At 62.4% G+C, this 23,493-nt stretch overlaps 1 protein-coding gene across 4 annotated transcripts in view; it reads left to right on the top strand.

Annotated features, from left to right (window-relative positions):
• The first annotated feature begins 1,430 nt into the window (after positions 1 to 1,430).
• The window catches only part of STAB1 (stabilin 1), a 26,618-nt gene continuing 4,555 nt past the window's right edge, over positions 1,431 to 23,493 (top strand). For 3 of the 4 annotated variants that reach the window (XR_009448501.1, XM_059663363.1, XM_059663361.1), the window contains exons 1-50: positions 1,431 to 1,614; positions 5,396 to 5,532; positions 5,897 to 6,012; positions 6,450 to 6,535; positions 6,619 to 6,688; positions 7,291 to 7,386; positions 7,682 to 7,792; positions 8,028 to 8,224; positions 8,409 to 8,539; positions 8,706 to 8,833; positions 9,324 to 9,412; positions 9,600 to 9,740; positions 9,862 to 10,005; positions 10,164 to 10,226; positions 10,494 to 10,607; positions 10,694 to 10,747; positions 10,960 to 11,040; positions 11,407 to 11,565; positions 11,964 to 12,029; positions 12,242 to 12,337; positions 12,568 to 12,654; positions 13,114 to 13,225; positions 13,595 to 13,781; positions 13,883 to 13,976; positions 14,077 to 14,235; positions 15,655 to 15,750; positions 16,385 to 16,480; positions 16,618 to 16,665; positions 16,842 to 16,972; positions 17,134 to 17,245; positions 17,675 to 17,752; positions 17,838 to 17,936; positions 18,071 to 18,169; positions 18,271 to 18,402; positions 18,547 to 18,675; positions 18,860 to 18,916; positions 19,286 to 19,369; positions 19,827 to 20,022; positions 20,147 to 20,242; positions 20,332 to 20,377; positions 20,478 to 20,557; positions 20,761 to 20,886; positions 21,085 to 21,158; positions 21,280 to 21,354; positions 21,611 to 21,733; positions 22,040 to 22,087; positions 22,293 to 22,370; positions 22,463 to 22,609; positions 23,012 to 23,152; positions 23,240 to 23,299. Coding sequence is in view for 3 of the 4 variants with exons in the window: in XM_059663363.1 (XP_059519346.1) it covers positions 1,534 to 1,614; positions 5,396 to 5,532; positions 5,897 to 6,012; positions 6,450 to 6,535; positions 6,619 to 6,688; positions 7,291 to 7,386; positions 7,682 to 7,792; positions 8,028 to 8,224; positions 8,409 to 8,539; positions 8,706 to 8,833; positions 9,324 to 9,412; positions 9,600 to 9,740; positions 9,862 to 10,005; positions 10,164 to 10,226; positions 10,494 to 10,607; positions 10,694 to 10,747; positions 10,960 to 11,040; positions 11,407 to 11,565; positions 11,964 to 12,029; positions 12,242 to 12,337; positions 12,568 to 12,654; positions 13,114 to 13,225; positions 13,595 to 13,781; positions 13,883 to 13,976; positions 14,077 to 14,235; positions 15,655 to 15,750; positions 16,385 to 16,480; positions 16,618 to 16,665; positions 16,842 to 16,972; positions 17,134 to 17,245; positions 17,675 to 17,752; positions 17,838 to 17,936; positions 18,071 to 18,169; positions 18,271 to 18,402; positions 18,547 to 18,675; positions 18,860 to 18,916; positions 19,286 to 19,369; positions 19,827 to 20,022; positions 20,147 to 20,242; positions 20,332 to 20,377; positions 20,478 to 20,557; positions 20,761 to 20,886; positions 21,085 to 21,158; positions 21,280 to 21,354; positions 21,611 to 21,733; positions 22,040 to 22,087; positions 22,293 to 22,370; positions 22,463 to 22,609; positions 23,012 to 23,152; positions 23,240 to 23,299 (5,250 nt within the window). In the remaining variant the exon portion in view is untranslated. The remainder of the gene's footprint in view (positions 1,615 to 5,395; positions 5,533 to 5,896; positions 6,013 to 6,449; positions 6,536 to 6,618; positions 6,689 to 7,290; positions 7,387 to 7,681; positions 7,793 to 8,027; positions 8,225 to 8,408; positions 8,540 to 8,705; positions 8,834 to 9,323; positions 9,413 to 9,599; positions 9,741 to 9,861; positions 10,006 to 10,163; positions 10,227 to 10,493; positions 10,608 to 10,693; positions 10,748 to 10,959; positions 11,041 to 11,406; positions 11,566 to 11,963; positions 12,030 to 12,241; positions 12,338 to 12,567; positions 12,655 to 13,113; positions 13,226 to 13,594; positions 13,782 to 13,882; positions 13,977 to 14,076; positions 14,236 to 15,654; positions 15,751 to 16,384; positions 16,481 to 16,617; positions 16,666 to 16,841; positions 16,973 to 17,133; positions 17,246 to 17,674; positions 17,753 to 17,837; positions 17,937 to 18,070; positions 18,170 to 18,270; positions 18,403 to 18,546; positions 18,676 to 18,859; positions 18,917 to 19,285; positions 19,370 to 19,826; positions 20,023 to 20,146; positions 20,243 to 20,331; positions 20,378 to 20,477; positions 20,558 to 20,760; positions 20,887 to 21,084; positions 21,159 to 21,279; positions 21,355 to 21,610; positions 21,734 to 22,039; positions 22,088 to 22,292; positions 22,371 to 22,462; positions 22,610 to 23,011; positions 23,153 to 23,239; positions 23,300 to 23,493) is intronic. The other variant, XM_059663362.1, reaches the window with a different exon arrangement.

Below are 23,493 nucleotides of genomic sequence, written 5' to 3'. Positions count from 1 at the left end.
GCTTCTGCTCTGTTTTCCTTGGTGCCAGCAGTTGGGGATCCTGGCCTAGCGGACCCATCGCCCTCAGGAAGATGGGGTGTTGGGGGAGCCCCTAAAGGGTCTCCCCACTGAACCTCCTCAGCCAGATCACAGACCGGCCAGTGTCCCCACCAGCTGGAAGGGGAATGGGAGCCTGCTGAGGATGAGTAGGAGGGGGCAGGGGACAAGGCTTCCCCCAGAGAGGCCATTATCAAAGGCATGTACAGATGGCCACCTGCCTCTTTTATCTCAGTCCTCTGTAAACAGGACAGTGATCCCAGAGGCAAGGTGCACCATTCCCAGGTATGGCACACGGAGGCCTCGCCGCCTGGGCTACTGTCCCAGGCCCCACAGCCCAACATGTTAACAGCTGACCAGCCTGGCCCAGTGAGGACTTGACCTACTGGGAGAGGCTGTACAGTGTCGGGTGGGCACACTCTTTGGGCAGCAGTCGTGGGATTTGATCTTCCTTAGACAAGTTACCTAGCCCCCTCTGAGCCTCAGTTTCCCCACCAGTAACAGGGATAATGAAAGTGGCCACCGTCATTCATTCATTCATTCATTCATTCATTTGTGCTGCAAATCTGTATTGAGCTTCTGCTGTGTAACCAATCAGATCCTGTCCCTGTTCTCCCATCACATCCCAGCAGGGGACAAAAAATGAAATCAACCAGGGTCAGCTTGTGGCCAGTGCTATGAGGAGATGAAGGCTGGTGACCTTTTGGCTAAGACTGGACCTTGAGGTCATTCCCTGAGAGTAGGGCTGGAGTGACAGCAGCAAGGCAGCTGTTTGACGTGGCTGGGACAGGGTGAGGGAGAGCCGCAGAGGTCAGGGAGGCCGGCCTGGCGTGGACAGGTGTGCAGAGCAGGGCTCCTGAGCGGAGAACAGATGGATGAATCGGGAGGCAGAGCAATGCAGAGGCTCTTGGGGGGAGAAGGGAGGGGTAGGGATAAGGCTGGGGCTGGGCTAGTCGGAGGGGTAGCTGGGGCAGGTGAGAGGAGGAGCGGTCCACTGTCCACTTGGCACAGAGCCTGGCAGGGTGTCCGAGGCCTGCTCCTGCCCTCGGCAGTTGGAAAGGTTGATGCACACAAACCTGATTCAGGGGCTGAATCCCCCAGGCCCTCTGCAGATGCTTGGGGTGGAGAGTGGTGTGCATTTGCATTTGGATTTGTTTCTCAGCCTCTGATAGACCCCAGGTTCGTGGCTAATGGTGGACTTGGAGACTGTGGTGCCAGGAGAAGGTCCCGGGGCCAGGAAGCCCCAGCAGGGCCTAGGCCAACCATGCAGGGGTCAGTAGCCAGCACCTTCCCTTCCGCCTGCAGGCTGCTGATAGGCAGGAGGAAATCCTGGCGGGTTCCTGTGGGGGTGAGCTGGCGGGGCCTCGAGGCTGCTTTTAAAGCGAGTGCCCGCCCCCATCCCACTTGCCCGCCCTGTGCCTGCCTCCCAGAGCTCATTCCCCTCCCAGGCTGCCCCAGCTCTGTCCTGGACAGTGTGCCTGCCAGCCACCGCTGTCCATGGCAGGGCCCCGGGGCCTCCTCCTGCTCGGCCTCCTGGCCGTCTGCCTAGCAGGCTCCCGCCTCGTCGGGGGGCAGAAGGTGAGTGTGAGCCAGTAGCAGGGGGTTATCCAGGTGCCCAGGCCCTGCTGGCCAGTGGTGGGAGCAGGGAGGGAGTGGACACAGGTCGGACACAGGTCTGGGGACACATGAGCAGCTGGTACATGTCTGACCTTCCCTGAGCATCTCCTTAGGCTGAGCTCTGTGTGTGGCTGCTTGGGGTGGCAGCCTGCTCTGCTCTAACGGTGCCCAGCCAGCCTGCCGTGTGGTGTGGTGTGGTGTGGTGTGGTGTGGTGTGGTGTGGTGTGGTGTGGTGTGGTGTGGGCAGCCGTCCCTCGGTCTTCCAAGCCTGAGGGTGAGAGGCACAGAGCCAGGCCTGTCTTCCTGCCCTCCAGCCCGGACTGAGGCCCGGTTTCTGTGTCCCTGGCCTGAAGATTAGAGTTGTGATTTCTAACCCTCGCAGGGCTGACCAAGAGGCTCGCATGGCACAGATGTGTGTGGGTGCTGGGTATGTGTGACGCGTGTGTGTGCCTGTCCCAACCCCCAGAGTGCCCGGCGGCAGAATAGGTCTACTGACCTCAGTTTATCTGGGTAAATGGCAGCCAACGACAACACCCTCACGCCTAGGAACTGCCGTTTACCGAGCACACAGCCCTGGCACACCCAGTATTATCCCCTCACCCTCTCCCCGCCCCTAGGAAGCCAAGGCCCAAGGATGGTGCTCAGGTCAGTCCAGCTCGGCTGTGCCCAGGCCACCACCTGCAATTCCCCGCCCACCCGCAGTGTGGGAGCAGCAGAGGGGTCCTGGTGTGGGGCCCTCAGGCCCATGTGATCCCACCCTCCAGGCTTCCCCTCCGCGGTCCCCCAGGCCCCATAACAGGGACACTGTCCCAACTGGAGTTTCTGGAAGAGCCTTCCATCCTAAGTATGGAGAGAGTCACCAGGCTGGGGCCGGCCTCCAGGTGAGGGACCCTCCCCTGCATGGCCAAGTTCATCTGGTCTCGGGGCAGTTGCTTCTGTCCCCGTATCACTAACAGGCAGACTGAGGTCGGGGGAGAGGAAGGGTTTACCAGGATCCCAGTGCCAGGCAGCATCAGGATGGTAACCCAGGGCCCTGCCACCTTTGGGCGTTTTCTCTTGTGCTCCTCGCGGTCCCTCCGGGAAGAGGCAAGCGAATGGGCCTCGCCAGGCTCAGGGCCAGGTCAGGGATGGGGACGGGCGGGTCTGAGGCTGGACAGGTGACGGTGATGGTGGAAGAGCCGAGGGTTACAAGCTGTTCCTGCAGGTGGTTTCCTGCTCCCTCCCTGCCTCAGTTTCCCATGTGCACAATGCAAGGGGATTTCAGAGCCTTGCTATCTCCTCATGTTCTGGGATCAGGGGTCAGTGAGGTGTTTCAGATGGGACTTTTTCCTTGTTGGAGAGCCAGGGCTCTGACCACCTCTGAGCCTGCACGCCGGGGCTGGGGCTCGGCAGCCTGGGTCGGGGTTCTTGTTGACAGGGACACAGCATTGCTGGCCTCCTCACACACCGTCAGCCACTCAGCCCTCTCAGCATCCTGTGCTGTGTGAGACCCACTAAATAGTAGGAAACTGAGGCTCTGAGGGGAAGGGATGGCCTCTGGGTCACAGCCAGTGAGGGGCGGGTCAGCCGGGAGAGGCACGGCCGGCTTCCTGGGGGAGGGGGTCTTAGCACCTGTCCCTTCCACAGCCTGTGACCACGCACCTCCGTGCTAGGAGTGAGCTGTGGTCCCCAGCAGGGTTTGAAGGCAGAGGGGCATTGATCCAGGCAGGGGAAGCAGGTTGGGGGCCCCTTATTCTGAGGGACTTCAGTTCTGCGCCCTGGACCCCCACTTTTTGGGGGGAATTTCTTCCATGTTCTCACAATAGACTCAGCACCTCGGGTCCTCAACTTCCCCAGCAGCGTCTCTGTGGGAAGCAGACATTGCAAAATTAGTTCTGGATTTGGGCAGGGAGGGGGGCAGCACCCGCCTGGCTCGGGCAGATCCCGAGGTGCCCCAGGAAAAAGGGAATCTGAGTCAGCACTTGGATGTGATCCAGCCTCACTCTGCCCAGCGGGACGAGCAGTGACAGTGAGACTGGGGGCGGGGGCTGCTCATGCTCCTTCCAGGCCACCTCGCAGGGGGACCTGAGTGCCTGCCTGTGGGGTCCCAGGAGGAGTGTGATTTCCCACAGATTTACAAGTGAGAAGTCCTGTGATGAGTGTCCACCAGCACACAGGGCTCCGGCCTCCTCCTGTGCCCGAATCCACCTGCCATTTGGGCAGAGAGCGAGGGCCCTGTGCTCTCATTGCCCGGAGCCCCTCTCCAGGGCCGACCAGCGTTCCTCTAAGAGCTGGCCCGAGATGAGCAACCTGGCAGCGGTGCCCAGCGAGGTGTCCAGGTGGCCCTCCGGGAAGCCCGCTGCCTGCTGAGCCTTTGCCCTGAGCCAGCAGCTGCCAAACCCTGGAGTTGCCCAACTTCCTAGCCGCTCCCTGGCTCAGCAAAGACCCAGCCTGGGGTGGGGAATGAGACCTCACTCCCGGCCCTGAGGCCGCTCGCAGCAACTTCCCTCTGCAGACCGCAGAGGCTTGAGCGGAAAAGGGCAAATCACAGCGGTGGCAAAAGGCCGTTTCTCTTCTCGCTTTGAGAGCCCACATCCATGATGTGTTCTAGGAAAGAGATGTCCTGCGCTCTTTGGACCAGTGTGGTCAGCATTTTCTAGATGAAAACATCTTAGCCTTCCAGGCCGTTCCCCAAGCTCCCCCTTCACCAGGCACACCTTCCCGTGGCCCCTTCTCCCACTCACATTGCTTCCGTCCCTCTGAGGTACCGTGCTGTCGGTTGTTGGGACTTAGTTGCTGTAGAGGCAGCCCCAGGGAGGGGCTTGCAGGAGCTATGTGAACGTGGCTGCAGGGCTTTCTTGGTACTCTGGGGGCGGGGGGGGGGGCAGCCTCTCCCAACAACCCCCACCTCTGTTTTCCTTGCAGCAGCCAGAGAGCCCTTTAAAACACAAACTGAGCCTCAATGGCCTCGGCCAAGTCTCCTGCCTCCTTCAGGTCCTACCTCAATTGTCACCTCCTCCAGGAAGTTGCCTGGGCCTGCAGCCTGGCTCCTCTCAGCTCCCTCACCGCCAGCATTGCCCATTTGATGATGGACAGTGGACCACTGGGTCCAGCGAGTGGGGCCGTGAGCCAGGCCCTGGGTCAGGGCTCCCAGACCGTGACAGATGCCCTCGCATGCCTGCCCACGAGAGCCAGCCTCCGGGTCTGGGCAGGCTCCTGGGTCCCTTCGGCTTGCGGAAGGTCATTTGGCAACAGGTGCAGATATGCTCGGAGCAGAGTGGGGACAGGTCTCCCCTCCCAGTGTCAGCCACATCATTTACTGTTTTATTTTTAAGTGAAAGGTGAGACTTAGCACTAGGTGGAAAGTTCGGGTTCTAATCCCTGATTTGCACGCGGTCACTGGGTAGCTCTGAGCAAGGGCCACCCACTGGGGGGTTCAGTTTCCCCATCTGAATGGGTTGAGGTGGGACAAAGTGACTAGATTCTCTTCGTGTCGGAAGTATAGACTCTGAGACTTCTGGCCATGCCTGCGGGGCCCTGGGCAGAGGTATGCGGCTGTGGACATAGGGACATGCCATGGCAGTCACAACCGTGGCAGGCAGGTATCCCCGTGTCTCGGGGCCTTCCCTGTCCTCCTCGCATCCCCACTAAGCAGGTGGGAAACCAAAGCCTGGAGAGGGATGCGAGGCCCTGCCTGGTCAGGACAGAGTCAGGACTGGTCCAGGGTCCAGGCCCCTCATTCCAAATCCAACCCATGGCCCAGGTGTGGTCCAGACGCTGCGATGTGAAGACCAAGTTTGTCACTCACATACCCTGTACCGTGTGCCCTGCCATCAAGAAGCGGGTGTGTCCCTCGGGCTGGCTGCGTGAGTTCCCGGAGAAGATATCACAGGACTGCCGGTGTGGACCCCACCCCATCCTTGCCCACTTCAGGGTCATCCTGTGGGGTGTCAGGGGGACAGGAGGGGCCTGGCAGGGTCTCACTTATCTACACATTTGTTGGTTCTCCAGTGGGGAAGATGGAAGAACAAGCAAGAGGGTGGGGCAGGTGGTGTTTATTAAGTATCTACTGTGTGCCAGGCCCTGTGCTCCACTCTGGGCCCGGCACATAGAGGGCAGGTGGAGTAGGAACATTGCAACCTACATGTCAGGAGGCTGGGGTGGGAGCTGCAGGCTGGGAGCCCTGCCCACCACCCTACCTACCACCCTGCCTACTGTTCTACCTACTCCCCTGCCCACCTCCCTGTCCATCCTTTATCCTCAGCTACGAGGTGCAGCTAGGGGGCTCTCTGGTGTCCATGAGCGGCTGCAGTGTGGGATGCTGGAAGGACGTGGTGCAGAAGGCCTGCTGCCCTGGCTACTGGGGGTCCCAGTGCTATGGTATTGGGGGGTTCCAGGGCTATGGTACAGGGGTGTCCCAGTGCTATGGTATTGGGGGGTCCCAGTGCTATGGTACAGGGGGGTTCCCAGTGCTATGGTATGGTACAGTGGTGGTGGGGTCTTTCAGTGCTATGGTACAGGGGTCTTTCAGTGCTATGGTATTGGGGGTCCCAGTGCTATGGTATTGGGGGGGTCCCAGTGCTATGGTACAGCAAGGGGTCCCCACTTAGTTCCTAACACCCAGCCCTGGGCTCCCCATCTGCAGCATCTGCCTGCATTCCCCTCCACCGTGTTCACTTAATGGACACTTACTGAGCCAACACAGCTGGCCGCCTGACTCTGGCTGCCTTGGGCAGGGGCCACCAAGAGCTGCTGGGGTCAGGGATGAATCTAAAGTTCTCAGACCACAGCTGAATTATTGGATGGGGGGTCCACAGAGTGCCCTGGAGGGGCAGGGACCCCGTGCAACGGCCATGGCACCTGCCTGGATGGCATAGACGGGAATGGGACCTGCGTGTGCCAGGTGAGTTGGCAGGCGGGGGCGGGGGGGGGGGGGGGAAGGACACCGTGGAGGGGCCGCTCTGACTGGCTGTGCTCCTCCACCAGGAAAACTTCAGTGGCTCCGCCTGCCAGGAGTGCCGAGACCCCAACCTGTTCGGGCCTGCCTGTCAGTCAGGTGAGCTCTGGCAGGAGGGCCAGCCAGTGTCCCTGTGGGGGCCTGTGGAGACCCAGCTCTACAACCAGCCCCACCAGCCTCTCTCCCAGCCCCCCAGCCTTTAGCTTCCCCTCTAGGGACACAAACTGGTTCATCACACCTCCAGCCCTTGCACAGGTTCTTGGGGGCCTCCTGGAGGGCCTTCTGAAGCCCACCTGAGCCTCCAGCCTGGGCCAGGTGCCTCCCTGGCTCCTGCCACCCTGTAGTCCTGCCGCACAGCTCTGCACTCGAAGTTGTGCCTGTTGGAGCTGAATTCTGGAAATGCAGGGGGCAGGGGCTTGATGTCCCGTGTGTCCCTGGGTGAGGCTAGGGCAGCCGTGGGCAAACTACGGCCCGCGGGCCGGATCCGGCCCGTTTGAAATGAATAAAACTAAAAGAAAAAAAGACCGTACCCTTTTATGTAATGATGTTTACTTTGAATTTATATTAGTTCACACAAACACTCCATCCGTGCTTTTGTTCCGGCCCTCCGGTCCAGTTTAAGAACCCATTGTGGCCCTCGAGTCAAAAAGTTTGCCCTCCTCGGGGTTAGGGTCCCACCTGTCCCTGGGTGTTCTTCCCAGTGTGCAGCTGTGTGCATGGCGTGTGCAGACATGGGCCACTCGGGGATGGGAGCTGCCTGTGCTTTGCTGGATACACTGGACCCCACTGTGACCAAGGTGAGCAGTGCTACGGGGACATCCTGGGCAGCGGGTCCTTGGTGGCCAGAACAGGAGGGGCCGACTGGGTGACAGATGAAGCCTGAACCTCAGCAGGAACTCTCTGCACCCCGATTTCTTTCTAAGTAGGAGAGGTGCACAGCTGGTCAGGGGGAGAGGGAGGTCTCGTCTGAGGCTCAGAGAGGGCAGGGCGCTGGCCAGAGTCGCACAGCAATTTGGGCAGAGCACCTCTGCTCCCGTGTTCTTTTCCAACCTGGGGTTTCGGCCACTGCAATACTCTCCCCTCTCCACACAGAGCTGCCCGTGTGCCAGGCCCTGCACTGTCCCCGCAACTCCCACTGCTCTGCAGAGGCCCCCGCCTGCAGGTGCCTGCCTCCCTACACCCAGCAGGGCAGCGAATGCCAAGGTAAGACTGTGACCGAGGGCAGGGTGAGCAGGCACTGGGAGGATGTCCTTTTAAACCAGCACGTGCCATCTGCCCATTTATAGGGAGGAAGAGCTGTCCCTGAGGGAGGTGAAGGGGGCTTGTCCCCAGAGTCTGGGTCAGCCTGCTCACCCCCTCTGAGCCATCCCGCTGGAAGCTGTGGAGGAGACAGGCTCTTGGGAGCTCAGCTCACTTGGGCTTTCTCTCTGCCCTGCAGCCCCTGACCCCTGCCGGCCATCGCCCTGTTCCCCGGTGGCCCAGTGCTCCGTGAGCCCCACCGGGCAGGCACAGTGCCGCTGCCCCGAGAACTACTATGGCGACGGGACAGTGTGTCTGCCCCAGGACCCGTGCAGCACCAGCAATGGTGGCTGCCCCAGCAACTCTACCTTATGTCTGTACGAGGGGCCCGGCAAGGTGAGCCCTCCACCACCCAGCACACTGGCCGTGGAACCCTGGGCCTCAGCTGCCCATTTGTGAAATGGGGAGGGAACGACACCCTCTTCTCGGAGGGCGGTTTTGGGGACCGAGCAGAGCTCGGTGGGTGTGGCAGATGCCAGCAGTCCTCACGGACCTGATGTCACCCTCTGGCCCTGCCCAGGCCTCCTGCACGTGTAAGCCAGGCCTGGTCAGCATCAACGGCAACGCCTCTGCAGGCTGCTTTGCCTACTGTTCCCCCTTCTCCTGTGACCGGTCAGCTACCTGCCAGGTGACCCCGGATGGAAAGACCAGGTGGGCACAGGGGCCTAGGGCTGGGCACCCGGGCAGGGCAGAGAGGGTGGGCTGGGCGAGGGGAGGTGTGCACCCTCAGCTCAAGGCCCTGTGGGGACAGGTGGGGGTGGGCCAGGAGGTGGGGACTGGACCCGCCTTCTGCCCTGATCAGTTCTCTGCCCCCTAGCTGTGTGTGCAAGGAGGACCAGGTGGGGGATGGGCGCGCCTGCTACGGACACCTGCTCCACGAGGTGCAGAAGGCCAGTGCCAGTGTGACCAGGACCCTGGGACTGAGAACCGCTCTTGCCATGCTGGGTGTGTGGCCTCGCCCCTGAGCCAGCTCTCCTGCAGGGCGGACTCTGCAGACATAGCTTGCTTTTCGGCCCAAGTACTATGGAGGCAGAGTGTCTGTGGAGGGTGCATGCTGGAGGTGGGAGCTAGTCCCCCAGACCCTGGGGCCCACATCTACCCTAGACCTGGATCCAGTGCCCCCTAGCACAGCTCTCCAAAACCAAGGACCGAAGCCTTAGGGCAGTGGTTCTCAACCTTCCTAATGCCGCGACCCTTTAATACAGTTCCTCATGTTGTGGTGACCCCCAATTTCATTGTTACAAAGTGAACATAATTAAAGCATCGTGATTAATCACAAAAACAATATGTAATTACATATGTGTTTTCCGATGGTCTTTGGCGATCCCTGTGAAAGGGTCGTTCGACCCCCAAAGGGGTCGCGGCCCACAGGTTGAGAACCGCTCCCTTAGGGTCTCCCCAGATCCATTCTGACGCACCCCCTCCTGTCCTCCAGACCAGGGCTGCCGGGAGATCCTCACCACATCGGGCCCATTCACCGTGCTGGTGCCATCCCTCTCCTCCAGGATCTCCTGGACCATGAACGTGAGCCCCTCCCCACTGAGGAGCTGGCCGTGGCCCTTGCCTCCTTCCTGGACCCTGCCCCAGGCCTCTACCCGCTGGGGAACTGAGGCCTGGGAGGCATTTATCCCCTCCGTAGCTCGAGCAGGGTGGCATGAAGAGGACCACCTGCCCCAGGCCCCCTAGGCACTCGATCCCCTTGTGCCCACAGACATCCTATACCCAGCAGCTGTGCAGACAGCACATCATCGCCGGGCAGCACATCCTGGAGGACTTGGGGACCCAGCAGCAAACACGCAGGTGGTGGACACTGGCGGGGCAGGAGATCACTGTCACTTTCAACCGCTTCATGGTGAGGAAGGGGGACCGGGGACTAAGGCCCCAGGTGCGGGGACACGGCTCCAGCAAAGGTGGGACAGAGTCAGGCCCGGGGGCTGGCATGTGGAATCAGAGCCAGGGGTCTCATTTCTCAGCAGAAATACTCCTACAAATACAAAGACCTGCCCCAGCAAACATTCACCGTCCACAAGGCCAACTACCCAGCAGCTAACGGCGTCTTCCACGTCGTCTCTGTCCTGCGGTGGCAGCCCCCACCAGAGCTCCCGACTGACGCCAAGGCAAGCCAGTGTCGTCCTTTCCCCCACCCTTGCCACTGGGTGACCTCTGCCCCCACAGAATGTAGAGAGGTGGTGCTGGGCAGGGCTAGAGCTGCCTCGAGCTGAAGCAGCCTCATGGAGGACTCCTCGGAGGCCCTGATGCTTGTTCCTTCCTACAGAAAACCATTGGCCAGATCCTTGCCTCCACGGAGGCCTTCAGCCGGTTTGAAACCATCCTAGAGGTGAGTCTGGGGGAAAGGTCCTAGTCAGGCTGATCTTTTGGGCCAGGGCCCCTTATTGTCCGGACTCTGGCTCACAGTGACCTGAGGTTCTGGAGTGGCACAGGCCTTTGCCCCTGCCCCCATCCTAGAACTTGCCCGTCACCATCCTGAGGTTCTGCAGGACCCACTGTTGATGTCTACCCTTACTCCTGGTGGGAGTTCCCAGGCAGGGCTCAGAAGGGGGGGCTGGCCACACAGCCCCCCTGAGCCTCCCTCCCACCACCACAGAACTGTGGGCTGCCCGCCATCCTGGACGGGCCCGGGCCCTTCACAGTCTTTGCCCCAAGCAACGAGGCTGTGGACAGCTTGCGTGACGGCCGCCTGATCTACCTCTTCACAGCAGTAAGCTCGCCGGGGACATGGGGGGCACGAGGGCTGCCCTCTCCCCTACCAGGCCTCCAGCAGCCAAGCCCTCTGTCCCCTGCCAGGGTCTCTCCAAACTGCAGGAGCTGGTGAGGTACCACATCTACGACCGTGGCCAGGTGAGGGTCTCCCTCCCAGAGGGTGGCCAGCTTGCACCCGAGGCTGTCTGTCGGGGGTTTGTGTGTGGGCTCCGGCCTTCCCAGGGGCCCTTCTCCTTTCCTTGCCCGTCTGGACTACTAGATGGCAGAGTATCGTCACCAGGGAGGACCAGGTGTGGCCCCAAGGTGTGTGGCTAGTGCCCAGCCTAAGGCCACCCTCTCCTCTGCCCCAGCTGACCGTTGAGAAACTCATCTCCAAGGGCCGCGTCCTCACCATGGCCAACCAGGTCCTGGCTGTGAACATCTCCGCGGAGGTGAGGGCAGGAGCACCGGGAATGAATGGAGGGGCTGGTGAGGAGTGGCCAGTCATTCGGCCTCTTTCAGACCTGCCTTCACGCTCCAAGCCTACGGCCAGCAGGCCCTGGTGGGGGTCATGTGGGCGGCAGCACAGATCAAATCCTCCCGGCGCCCAACAGGCTGGGAGGGCTCCAAGGAGGAGGAGGGAGAGCACATGGGTGGGGTGCTCCCTGGCAGAAACCATGTGGTCAGGGCACTGAGGCTGGAGCCCTGTTGCCAGGGCAGGAAGCATTCTCCAGGAGAAGGGAGGGAGGACAGCAGGGAGGGGAGGCGGAGGCAGGGGCGGGGCGGAGCCTGCTGTTACCCACTGGGCTCTGCTACAGGGGCGCATCCTGCTGGGACCCGAGGGCGTCCCGTTGCGGAGGGTGGATGTGCCGGCTGCCAATGGCGTGATCCACATGCTGGAGGGCATCCTGCTGCCCCCAACCATCCTGCCCATCCTGCCCAAGCACTGCAGCCGGGAGCAGCACAAGATTGTGGTGGTGAGCGCACACCGCACAGCCGGCCGTGCTGAGACCCAGTGCTGCTTGTGGAGGGGTCACCCCCGAGGGTGGGCTGGTGGTGGCTCTGGCCCGGCCACAGACCCCACAGACCCGCCTGGACTCGCCCGCATCCCCTGCTGCTCGTCATGCCTTTGAGGCCTCTCTCGCATCTTCCGCCCCTGTCTGCAGCCTCCCTGCCCAGGCCCAGCACTCACACTCACCCTACGCTCCTTCCTACCGCAGGGCCTTGGTTCTTGTCTGCCCTCTGCCCACACGCCATCTCCTGGCCCTCCTGCTGTTGCCTCTGTCTCAGACCCAGCCCTCGGCTCCATGCCACTTTCTCAGGGTGAACACATAAACCAGGACTAACGCTCTCCCCCTCCCCGTGCCCTGCGCAGGGCTCCTGTGTGGACTGCCACGCCCTGAACACCAGTAGCACCTGCCCGCCTGACAGCGTGAAGCTGGTGAGCAGAGCTTGGCCCCGCCCTGAGGGTTGTCTCCTGAGTGCCCGGGGTCAGGGTGGGGCCGTGGGGCTGGGAGGTGAGGCTGGACCTGGAGGTTCAGCACCCCTCAGCCCTGCCGAGGGTGGGAGTGCTGGACCCAGGGAGCTGAGGACTCATGCCCAAGGCTGCCCGGGACCCATACCTGCTGACCAGCTTGGCATGGCCCACCCCAGGACTTGTCCCCCGAGGAGTGTGTCTACACCCATGACCCTTCTGGGCTCAACATCCTGAAGAAGGGCTGCGCCCACTACTGCAACCAGACCTTCCTGGTGAGCCTGGGCGGGCACGCTGTCCCCTGTGACCTGGGGCACTCGCTTCTCCCCGGGGCCCCCAGGCTGGGCCGAGCGGCTGCCCTCCTCAGAGAGATGTGCCATCCTAATGGCGGAGAGGGTGTCCCAGGGGGGCCTCACCACCCCCTTGCTCTAGAGAAGGGGCCCGGCGGCAGCAGCAGCTGGGGCCGTGGGGGTGGCATGGGGCGGACACGCTCCATCTCTTACAGAAACCTGACTGCTGCAAAGGGTTCTTTGGGCCTGACTGTGCGCAGTGTCCTGGGGGCTTCTCCAACCCCTGCTATGGCAAAGGCAACGTGAGTCCCCCTGCCCCGGGCTGAGATGGGCGGGGGGTAGACTTCTCCAGGCGGCCGGTGACTGGCTGTGTGTCTGAGCCAAGCCTATCTGGCCTCTGGTTCCCCACATCGAGGCATGGAGGTGGAGTCATATTATAGTTAGAAATAATTACCTGACAGCTGTTTATATCTACTTTCCTAAAGGCTGTTTGCGAGAGGTTTTCTTCTGTGGCCTGTTTTCGCCACTTTGTGACATGGGGTTACTTTACGCCTGGCCAGGGAAGGGCCGAGGAGCTGTCTAGGTTGGGCAGGCGTCACCGTGAAGCCTCCAGGCCTGGAGCCCTTTAGGGGGCAGCTCTGGGCAGCACGTGACCTGGAAGATGCGGGAGGTCACCAGGGGAGCCCAGTCAGCACAGGAGCAGGTGTTGGGGGGGGTGTGGAGACCCCCCCCGTGACTGACCTGCCCCCGCCCATCGCCAGTGCAGCGATGGGGTCCTGGGCAACGGGGCCTGCCTCTGCTTCCCAGACTACAAGGGCGTCGCCTGCCACATCTGCTCCAACCCAAACAAGCACGGAGACCAGTGCCAGGAAGGTGGGTGTCCTGGCCCGGCTGCCTGCCAGGGAGAGTAGGGTTCTGCTTGGGAAGGGGCTGGGGGCCCCAGGAAGGGGACAGAGCCCAGGAGGAAGGGGTCAGCCCCAGGAGCGGGGGAGGACTTGGGAGCAGAAGTCGATGTCTCCTTCACCCCGGACAGGAAGAGAACCGCGGTTTAATCTAAGGCATCCGGGATTTCGGTCAGACAGAGAGAACTGGGTGGGGGACCTGCGGGCAGGGGTGACTGAAAGCAGCAAATGCCCCTCTCATTTCCTCTGCCCACCCGTTCCCAGCACTCCCCCAACGGCATTGGCTCCCAGCCAGCTCTGCCCTTGCCTTAGTTTCCCTGCTCCCCTCTCCTCCCTACAGATTGCGGCTGTGTCCATGGTCTATGTGACAATCGTCCAGGCAGTGGGGGGGGGTGTCAGAGTGGCACATGTGCCCCAGGCTTCAGCGGGCGCTTCTGCAACGAGTCCACAGGGAGCTGTGGGTCCACGGAGCAGGCCCAGAACTGCCACCTGCACGCCCGCTGTGTTAGCCAGGGGGGCACCGCCAGGTGAGGGCTCGAGCTTCCTCTCTGCCCGTCCATGACGTCACTGCTCAGCCTCTAGCCTCGCCCAGAGGTTCACTGGAGGCCCCTCCCTCCCCCTCCCCCAGGTGCCTCTGTCTCGATGGCTTTGAGGGCGATGGCTTCTCCTGCGCACCCAGCAACCCCTGCTCCCGCCCCGACCGTGGTGGCTGCTCAGAGAACGTCAGTCTCCTTGTCCACTGAGTCCTGCTTCAGGGGCGGGAGGAGGGACTCCTCTGCCCTCTGCCCTCTGCCCTGACTCGTTTATCCGTGGCTCTCACAGGCCGAGTGTGTCCCTGGGGCCCTGGGCACCCACAACTGCACATGCCACAAAGGCTGGAGCGGGGACGGCCATGTCTGCGTAGCCATTGACGTGTGTGAGCTGGACACGCGAGGCGGCTGCCACGCTGACGCCCTCTGCAGCTATGTGGGCCCCGGGCAGGTGAGGCACAGCCGGCCTGGGGCAGCAGCGTAGGGTGGGGGACACCCGTCCTGGGTCCTCTCCCCACACCCCCGCTGACTCCAGGAATTCCACTCCGAGAACTGAAGCTCCGGGTCTCAAGTCTCAGACACAAATGAGAACCAGATCTGAAGTACTGAGTCGTACGACCTGGAAGCATCAGACACGTGCTGGAAGCCATGAGAGGCTCCGGGAGATTTTTTTTTTTTTTTTATAATGTTAGAGCATATGGATTTTTTTAAAATGTTTTTTATTGATTTCGGAGAGAGGAAGGGAGAGGGAGAGAGAAACATCGGCTCCCTCCTGCACGCCTCCTACTGGGGATCGAGCCCACAACCCGGGCATGTGCCCCACCCAGGAATCAAACGGGTGGCCTCCTGGGGCATGGGACAACATCCAACCAGCCGCACCACACAGGCCGGGCACGGCTCCTAGAGTTTTAATGGAAAGCGCATTCCAGGGCCAGTCTAGGCAGCATTTTTTCTAAATCAGAGGCCGAGACTCCTGTTTCTCAGGGATAAAGAACTCTTATAACCAAACCAGTGAGTTCTCTGCTCTAACTGGGCACTGGGGCCAGCGTCCCTGGCAGTCAGTCCATTCACTCACTCATCGGCTTCCCACGTGTCATCAGAGCCTGTTCCACGCTAGTTCCTGTTCTAAATGCAGGAACTGGATGTTGAGCACATCAGGAGGAGACCCCTGCCCCAGGGGAGTGACAGCCCAAATCTTTACACTCATGGGCATGTCAATCCCAGACTCAGCGTCTCAGAACCGGGGCCTTCCATGTGAAGCGTTTCAGCCTGATACACTCGAGGGCGAACTGGCATTCAAGAGCATCTAATACGCCAGCGGGGAGGCCAGGCCTGGCTGCTTCAGGATCAGCCTCTTCACGGCCCCCTGGGCTCCCTGTGCTCCCACACCACCGTGGCCGGAGCCACCAGCCCAGGGGCCTTCGCAGTGAGAGCTCACCTGCGCATGAGCACCGAGCTCCAAACTCCACCAGGCGCTTTCACGTCCAGACCTGAGGGCTGGAGTAAAGCTGAGATGCCCCAACTGGCAAACAAGGGCAGCTGCGATCTGGGGAGTCTCGCCAGGCAGTCACCTGCAGTGAGGACAGGCCTCTAAATGACAGTGGGAAGGATCGGAGCTGCTGAGCAGGGGAGCAGGGTTTGCCCTTGGCAAACACCAGTCCGCTCACCCCATCCCGCTGACCCCAGCGGCCCTGGCAGGGTCTCCATGGTTACTTCCCTGCCGATGCCATCACTCCCGGACTCATCCCGAGAGCCAGGCTCCCCATCAGGAGCACAGCTCTCCAAGGTGGGGCTGGGGGGAGCTCCAGGCCTCCCAGAGGAGCCAAGGGGGTGCTCCTGGCGAGATGAGGCCCTCTGCTCCCCTCTCCAGAGCCGGTGCACCTGCAAACTGGGATTCGCGGGGGACGGCTACTCGTGCAGCCCTATCGACCCCTGCCGAGCAGGCAATGGTGGCTGCCATGACCTGGTGAGAAGGCTTGGAGCCTGGGGGGTCCCTCCAGGGTGGGCCTCGGCTGCAGCTCTCTGGGTGTCCCTGTCTCTGGTCAGAACCGACATCTTTCTAAACCCCAAATCCAAACAGTGTCACCCCCTTGCCACAGGATAGAGCTTTCACTCTTGATTACGGCCCAGCATTGCCCAGCCTGCTCTCTGCCCTGACCCCCACTGCCCGCCCTCTACACTCCTCTCAAGGTCACTCCTCGCTCCTCGCTGTCCCCTATCTCGCTCGCTCTGAGGCCACCATGCCGCTACCGGTGTATTCCGGAGGCGTATTCCGGAGGCTTCCCGGAGCCACACCTTTGGCCAGCTAGCTCCTTTCCTGAGGGTACAGGCCTCCCCAGACCTGGGCCTCCATGACTCGTCTGTCGTGACGGGGTGGGTGAGGTCAACTGCACAGTGATCTGAGCGGCCAGGCACACCAGGGGCAATGCAGCCGGGGCGGCTGGAGAGGCAACCGGTGGGGACAAGTAGTTGGAAAGGCGGATGGTAGGAGGGTGGGTGGCCAGGGTGGACTGAGAGATGGAGGACGGGGGGGTGCTGTCCAGCTTGCCACATGGGTGCTAAATGGAGGGCCATGATTCTCTGCCCCACCCCCACCCCAGGCCACCTGCCAGGCAGTGGGGGGAGGCCAGCGGGTCTGCACATGCCCCCCTGGCTATGGGGGTGATGGCTTCAGTTGCTACGGAGACATCTTCCGGGTGAGTGGTTCCCTGTGCTGGGGGAGGGGCCCTCCCATGCACCCCAGGTAGGAAGGGGCAGTGCTGGGGTCCCTGAGGGGGGAGAGAGGCTGAGGTTTGTCCCTAAGCCCATGGCCTCAGCTCTTTCCTTCCCCTAGGAGCTGGAGGCAAATGCCCACTTCTCTGCCTTCTACCAGTGGGTTAAGGTAGGACAGGGCAGAATGCTGGGTGGGGCTCACATCCAGGAGGCCTCCTGGACACGGGTGCCCCATCACATCTCCCTAGCGGTGCAGGGGGGCAGGCCTGGAGGCTGGGAGCAGGCGATCTCAGGGTGGGGGCTGCCTTCACCCTCCTCCCGTCCCTCTGCACACGGCATGCACAGAGAGCTGGCATCACGCTTCCTGCCGACAGCCGAGTCACAGCCCTGGTGCCCTCTGAGTCTGCCATCCACAGGCTGAGCCCTGAGGACCAGGCCTTCTGGCTGCAGCCGAGGATGTTGCCACAACTGGTCAGGTGGGCAGCCAGGGTCGGGCCCTGGGAGGCGGTTTCTGTGTGAGACCAGCTCCTCCCGGGGTTCTCTGCCTGGCATGTGCCCACCCCTGGGTAGAGCCCTGTCCCAGAGGTCTCTGCAGGTTACACTGATCTGTCCCATGGTCCCCCCACTATCCCCACAGGGCCCATTTTCTCCAGGGGGCCCTCTCTGAGGAGGAGCTGGCCCGGCTGGGCGGGCAGGAGGTGGCCACCCTGAGCCCCACCACACGCTGGGAGATTCACAACATCAGTGGGGTACGTGGTGAACTCTGGGCAGAAGGTGGGACCGTGCAGGGCACGGGCGGGAACTTGAGTGACTGCAGGCTTCCTGGACCAGGGACCCCAGGGGTTGAGATTGGGGTCACCTCGCCCTGCTCAGGGCTGGGCTCAGAGGGTGTGCCAGGGACACTTTTGCCGCTGGGCTGGGCAGTGTTTGGTCTAGCAGTGACCGCCCTGCCAGGAGTTGTCTGTCCATCTGTGTGTGTACACACCCTCCTTTCATGCATGGGCCTTGCTGAGGGTCCGTGTGCCCATCTGGTTACTCCTGAGTCTGAGGGTGTCTGGACCAGGCTGAGGGCCACCTGTGGGTGCCTGTGTGCCCAGCAGCCTCTCTGTTGGTGCTACACCCACTCTTACGTGTCTGCCTGTGTCCACTGTGGCTGAGCTCTGCCTGCTGCTTTCCAGAAAGTCTGGGTGCAGAATGCCAGCTTGGACGTGGCTGACCTCCTTGCCACCAACGGTGTCCTACACGTCCTCAGCCAGGTATGGTGGAGGGGAGTGTGCCCAGGGCACTGCCCAGGCAGGCTGAGGGCGGTGACATGCTCACTAGCCCCATGCTCTGTTACAGGTCCTACTGCCTCCAAGAAAGGACGCGCCGGGGGGGCGGGGCCTGCTGCAGCAGCTGGACTCAGTGCCTGCCTTCCGCCTCTTCCGGGAGCTGCTGCAGGTGAGGCGAGCGGAGAGGGGAGTTCATGGTCGGGGCGCCCTTCCCCAGGTGTGGAGGCGCTGGCCAGCCCCAGAGTCAGGACCCAGGGTGATGATGCTATTATGCCATTCCCTGACCCTGACCCCTGTCCCTAGAACTACAGTCTGGTGCCCCAGATTGAGGCTGCCACCGCCTACACCATCTTCGTGCCCACAAATCACTCTCTGGAGGCTCAGGGCAACCACAGCAGCCTGGTGAGGTCACGGGGTCGGGGGGGGGGCGCAAAGGGGCACGATGGGTGGAATGCCAGCCACATCCAGGGCCCTGGGTCGCCCTGAGCTTCTCCTTCCCTCAGGATGCGGACACAGTGCGACACCATGTGGTCCTGGGGGAGGCGCTCTCCTCGGAAACCCTGCAGAGGGGCGGACACCGCAACTCCCTCCTGGGCCCGGCTCACTGGCTTGTCTTCTACAACCACAGTGGCCAGGTTTGTGGGGACAGGGAGACCTGACCGTGAGCCCCCTCTTTGGAGTTCCTCCGTCTGGGAGCCCCCTGTTCGTGGAGATAGCCCAGCCCTGGGGTGAGGGTGGGCTGGGCTGGGCTGGGCTGAGCCTCCTGCCCCACTTCCCAGCCTGAGGTGAACCACGTGCCGCTGGAAGGCCCGGTGCTGGAGGCTCCGGGCAGCTCGCTCTTCGGCCTGTCGGGCGTCCTGACGGCGGGCTCCAGCCGCTGCCTGCACAGCCACGCTGAGTCCCTGCGGGTAAGAGCCCCTGAGGGTGAGCTGCGGGGCCAGGGGAGGGCAGCAGCCTTTCAGAGCTGGGAGGTGCGGCCTGTCGGGCGGGAACCTTGGTCGGGATAGGAGAGCTGTCAGCCGGAAGGGAAGGAAGATGGTTTGGGGCCTCCTCCCAGGACCACCTGACGCTCTGCAACACCCCCCCCCCCAGGAGAAATGTGTGAACTGCTCCCGGAAATTCCGCTGCTCTCGGGGCTTCGAGCTGGAGGTGAGGCTGCACTGGCGCACCCCATCCCGCCTCGCCTGCTCCCACTGCCCCAGCTCTGCTCACCCCGGTGTGGGGCACTGGGAGGGCGTGGCCTCTCCACTCCCTGGTCGAGGCCAGGAGGCCTGGGCCCAGGTCTGCCCGGAGCAGGCCTCACTCAGACTTGCACCCGGAGGCCTGTGACCTGTGGCCCAGGCCTGGGTCCTGCCCGCCCTCTTCTCAGCAGGTCTCTGTGTCTCATCTAGCTGCCCCTCTGCTCTCCTGCTCATGCCTTACCCTCTGATACCTGTGGTCCCTCTGTCTGTCTCCCCAGTCACAGTCCTGCCCTACCCAAGCCACCAGCTGAGCCCTCCTGCCTGTTCCCATTTGCAGGACACTCCCAAGAAGAGCTGCATCTACCGATCTGGCTATTCCTTCTCCCGGGGCTGCTCTTACACGTGTGCCAAGAAGATCCAGGTTTGCCCTGAGCCTTCACACCCATATCTTTGACCAGAATGAAGTGGGGGCCCGGGGAGAGCCCAGATTAGATGTCAAGGGCAGAAGCAGGGTTGGGACTAGACAAGGCCAGTGAAGCAAGGGCCCAGGAAAAGGGGAAGAGACAGGTCGAGGCCAGACGGGCCAGTGTTTGTTCCTGGGGCCATGCCCCCAGGGAGGGGGGGGGAGGGGGAGAGAGGCCCAGAGTGAGCCATCAGCCAAGCCCCAGGGGCAGCACCTGGGCCCAGCGCGGCCCCTCACTGTGGGACCTGGCACAGCCCCGCCACGGGGAGGGCTGTCCGTGGGCTCCTTCCCCCTGGATCCGCTGGCTTTGTTCTATGGCTTTGTTCCCAAGATGCCCTCCCCACTCCCAGCATTTTGCGTCTCCTTGATGTCTGTCCTGGCCTGTGCGGGCCTCTCCTTGCACCCCTCCCCGCAGGTGCCCGACTGCTGCCCCGGTTTCTTTGGCACCCTGTGCGAGCCATGCCCGGGGGGTCTGGGTGGGGTGTGCTCGGGCCGCGGACAGTGCCAGGACAGGCTTCTGGGCAGTGGGGAGTGCCGCTGCCACGAGGGCTTCCACGGAACAGCCTGTGAGATGTGTGAGCTGGGCCGCTACGGGCCCAACTGCACTGGAGGTGAGGACCTGGGAGGGGGCAGGAGCGGTCGGTATCCTGGCCGCAGACAGCAGTCACGGAGATACTGCAGCAGGGGCAGGACAGAAGCCGCGGGTAACTCCCGTCCTCCTTTGTCCACTCCCAGTGTGTGCCTGTGCCCACGGGCTGTGCCAGGAGGGGCTGCGAGGGGACGGAAGCTGTGTCTGTAATGTGGGCTGGCAGGGCCGACGCTGTGACCAGAGTGAGTGGCCCCAAAGGGGAGGCAGGTGACCCTGGGAGGCAGTTCCTGGGTCTGAATGACCAGAACCCTCCCATCCTCCTACTCCCCAGAAATCTCTGGCCCTCACTGCCCAACGAAGTGCGACCCGAATGCCAAGTGAGTGAGCTCGGCCTGGAGCAGGTGGGCAGTGGGTGGGGGGACTGGGGTCAGGGCAGGGGCTGGGCGGGCATCAGCTGACTGCTGTCACCCCTCCCAGCTGCATGCAGGACTCGCCGGCGGCGGCCCCTGCCTGCGTCTGTGCCGCGGGGTACTCGGGCAACGGCACCTCCTGTTCAGGTCCAGCCACACTGAAGCCCCGAGTTCCCCATGAAATTTTGGGGTGGCTTTCCCTGCAGAACCCTCTCCACTCCTCCTATCCAGTCTCTCCCTCGCCCACTCGGGTCGTAGCCGCCCTCTGACCTTTCCCTTCGCCCTTGCCTCCCCTGTCCCCACTCCATCCCGTGCCTGTTCCTCACAACTCCCTGGGATCATCTACCTAGAGGTGGACCCCTGTGCTCGCCACAATGGGGGCTGCTCCCCCCACGCCAACTGCACCAAGGTGGCGCCTGGGCAGTGGACATGCACCTGCCTGGATGGCTACACGGGCGATGGGGAGCTGTGCCAGGGTGAGGCTGGGATCCCCAACCTGGGTGTATGTGGGACCAGGGGTCTGGTTGCATTGATCTCAGTCGGACTAAGAAGGGCTGAGGGGCACACGGGGTGTGGGTTCTGAGGCTGTGGAGAGTAGGGGATGAGCATCCAAATGAATGGATGAATGCAGGGGGCACCCAAGGCCCCCCTCATCGCAATGTCTCTTCCCCCAGAAGCTAACAGCTGTCTCATCCACCATGGGGGCTGCCACGTGCATGCAGAATGTATTCCCACAGGTCCTCAGCAGGTCAGCACAGCAGGGTTGGGCCCTGGTAGGGGGGTGACCAGGGCTGGGGGGCAGGTACTCCTGTCCAGGGTGCTGGCCCACTCTTGGGTCCCAGCAGCCCCCGAATCAGGATTTGGGACAGGTCTCCTGCAGCTGCCGCGAGGGTTACCATGGGGACGGCATCCGGACCTGTGAGCTCCTGGACCCCTGCTCCCAGGTCAGGCCCCAAGCCCCGCCCCATTTCAAGGGGGAGGAGACCAGGCAGGAACCAGCCCTCCTTGTCCGCAGCAGGGTTCTAAGGGCCTCTGAAGGATGAGCTGCCTCCCCATAGGCTCAAAACTGGCTGCTCAGTAGGAAACAGCTTTGGGGGGTCAGGGGTGTTGGACAGGCATCTTCCTGGCCCCTTTCCCAGGGCTGGTTGGGGCAGAACAGTCCTGGGAGCTACTGAAGTCTCTCTCCTGTCCTTGCGCCAGAATAATGGAGGCTGCAGCGCCTATGCTGTGTGCAAAAGCACCGGAGATGGTCAGAGGACGTGCACCTGTGACCCAGCCCACAGTGTGGGCGATGGTTTCACCTGCCGTGGCCGAGTCAGCCTGGTAATGATGCCCAAGTCGGACTCCTGACCCAGCCTTGGCTGTGTCCCACTTGGGTCTGACCCATGATTTGATCCTGATCCTGGCCCCAACCATTACCCTGAGCCTGACTCCTGACTCCGCCGGGCCTATGGTCCATGAAACTAATCCTGCCCCTAGCTCGGACCCCCTGGCTTTCCTGTCCTCATCTCTGTCTTGGCCAGACCTTGGGCTGCAGGTGCGGGGACAGGCACCGGGCCCTAAGTGAGGGCCGTCCCAAATCTGAGCTGGTCTCCCCCACCCCCCTCCCCCCTCCCCCCTCCCCCCCAGGAACTCCTTCACGACAGGAACGCCTCATTCTTCAGCCTCCACCTCCTGGTGAGTGACCTGCCACCACTTCCTGTCCTGCCTGGGGGCCCTGACCACGGGCCCCGCCTGCCTGGGCCTTGGCGATCTCGTTTGCTCAGGGGGTTGGCTGGTCTGGTCTCTCAGAATCCAAGTCCTTCCCGGAAGATCCATGGGGGCCCCGAGTTGGTCCGGGGCTGCCCCCCTTCCACTCCAGCTGTCTCCCCTCTTCCCCCAGAAATACAATGAGGTCAAGGGCAACGGGCCTTTCACAGTCTTCGTGCCGCATACAGATCTAATGACCAACCTGTCGCGGGTAACAGCTCCCAGGGGCAAGGCTGGAGGGCTGGGTGCTGCGTGGCGAAGGCGGCACAGGGCCCCCCTTCACCCTGACGATTCCTCCTCCAGGATGAACTGGCCCGGATTGGAGCCCATCGCCAGCTGGTGTTCCGCTACCACGTGGTGGGCTGCCGGCAGCTGCGCAGCCCGGACCTGCTGGAGGAAGGCTATGTCACCACGCTCTCGGGGCACCCACTGCGCTTCAGCGAGAGGGAGGTGAGCCAGGCCCCACCCCAACAGGAGCGGACGCAGACCCAGGGCTCCCCTGCTTTTGAGCTCCCGCCCCTGCGAGCCTGTGCCTGTCCCCTTGCGTTTAAGACCCTCTCCCTTCCCCTGGGCCGGAGCGGGCTCAGTGGGTTGGGGTTGAGTTCCGCCCTGGACCCTGCCCACCACCACGGGCCTGTTCCGGGGCCCAGTATTTTCTGGCCCCGTGTGGGTCCCCGCTCCCCAGGCCCCCTGCGCCCCCTGCTGTTTCCCTGAGAGGTGAGACCCCCTTCCTTCTTGGCCCCGCCCACCTGCTTCAAGATTTGCCCAACCAAGGCTCGGTCCCTGCCTCAGGCCCCACCCACAGCTCCTGAGCCACCAATCGCCGTCATTCAGTTTCGGCCTCGCCCCTAGGGCAACATCTACATCAATGACTTCGCACGAGTGGTGAGCAGTGACCACCAGGCGGTGAACGGCATCTTGCACTTCATTGACCGTGTCCTGCTGCCGCCAGACGTGCTGCACTGGGAGCCTGAGGATGCCCCGATCCTGCGGGTATGACCTGGAAGGCAGGTGGCTGGGGGCTGGAGAGCCCTCCTCCCTCCCCACCTGCACGCACAGCTCACCAGCGCCTTTCCCTAGAGAAATGTCACCGCCGCTGCGGACAGCTTCGGTTACAAGATTTTCAGCAGCCTTGTGACGGTATGCTCCTGTGTGTGAGCCTGTTGGTGTGTGCGTGTGTGTGTCTGTGCTCAGCTGTGTACAGACCTGTCCCCTGTGTGCGTTCAGGCCGTGTTTGTGTGCGTGGGCTTCCCAGCGAGGGCACAAGGATGCGCTGGTTCTGTGTGCCCACATACCTGACAGTAGTCAGGGTGTGTGCAGGTTTATCCCTTGTA

Source organism: Myotis daubentonii, chromosome 14 (genome assembly GCF_963259705.1).
Source record: "Myotis daubentonii chromosome 14, mMyoDau2.1, whole genome shotgun sequence".
NCBI lineage: Eukaryota > Metazoa > Chordata > Mammalia > Chiroptera > Vespertilionidae > Myotis > Myotis daubentonii.
This window is presented reverse-complemented; position numbering and strand designations above follow the sequence as displayed.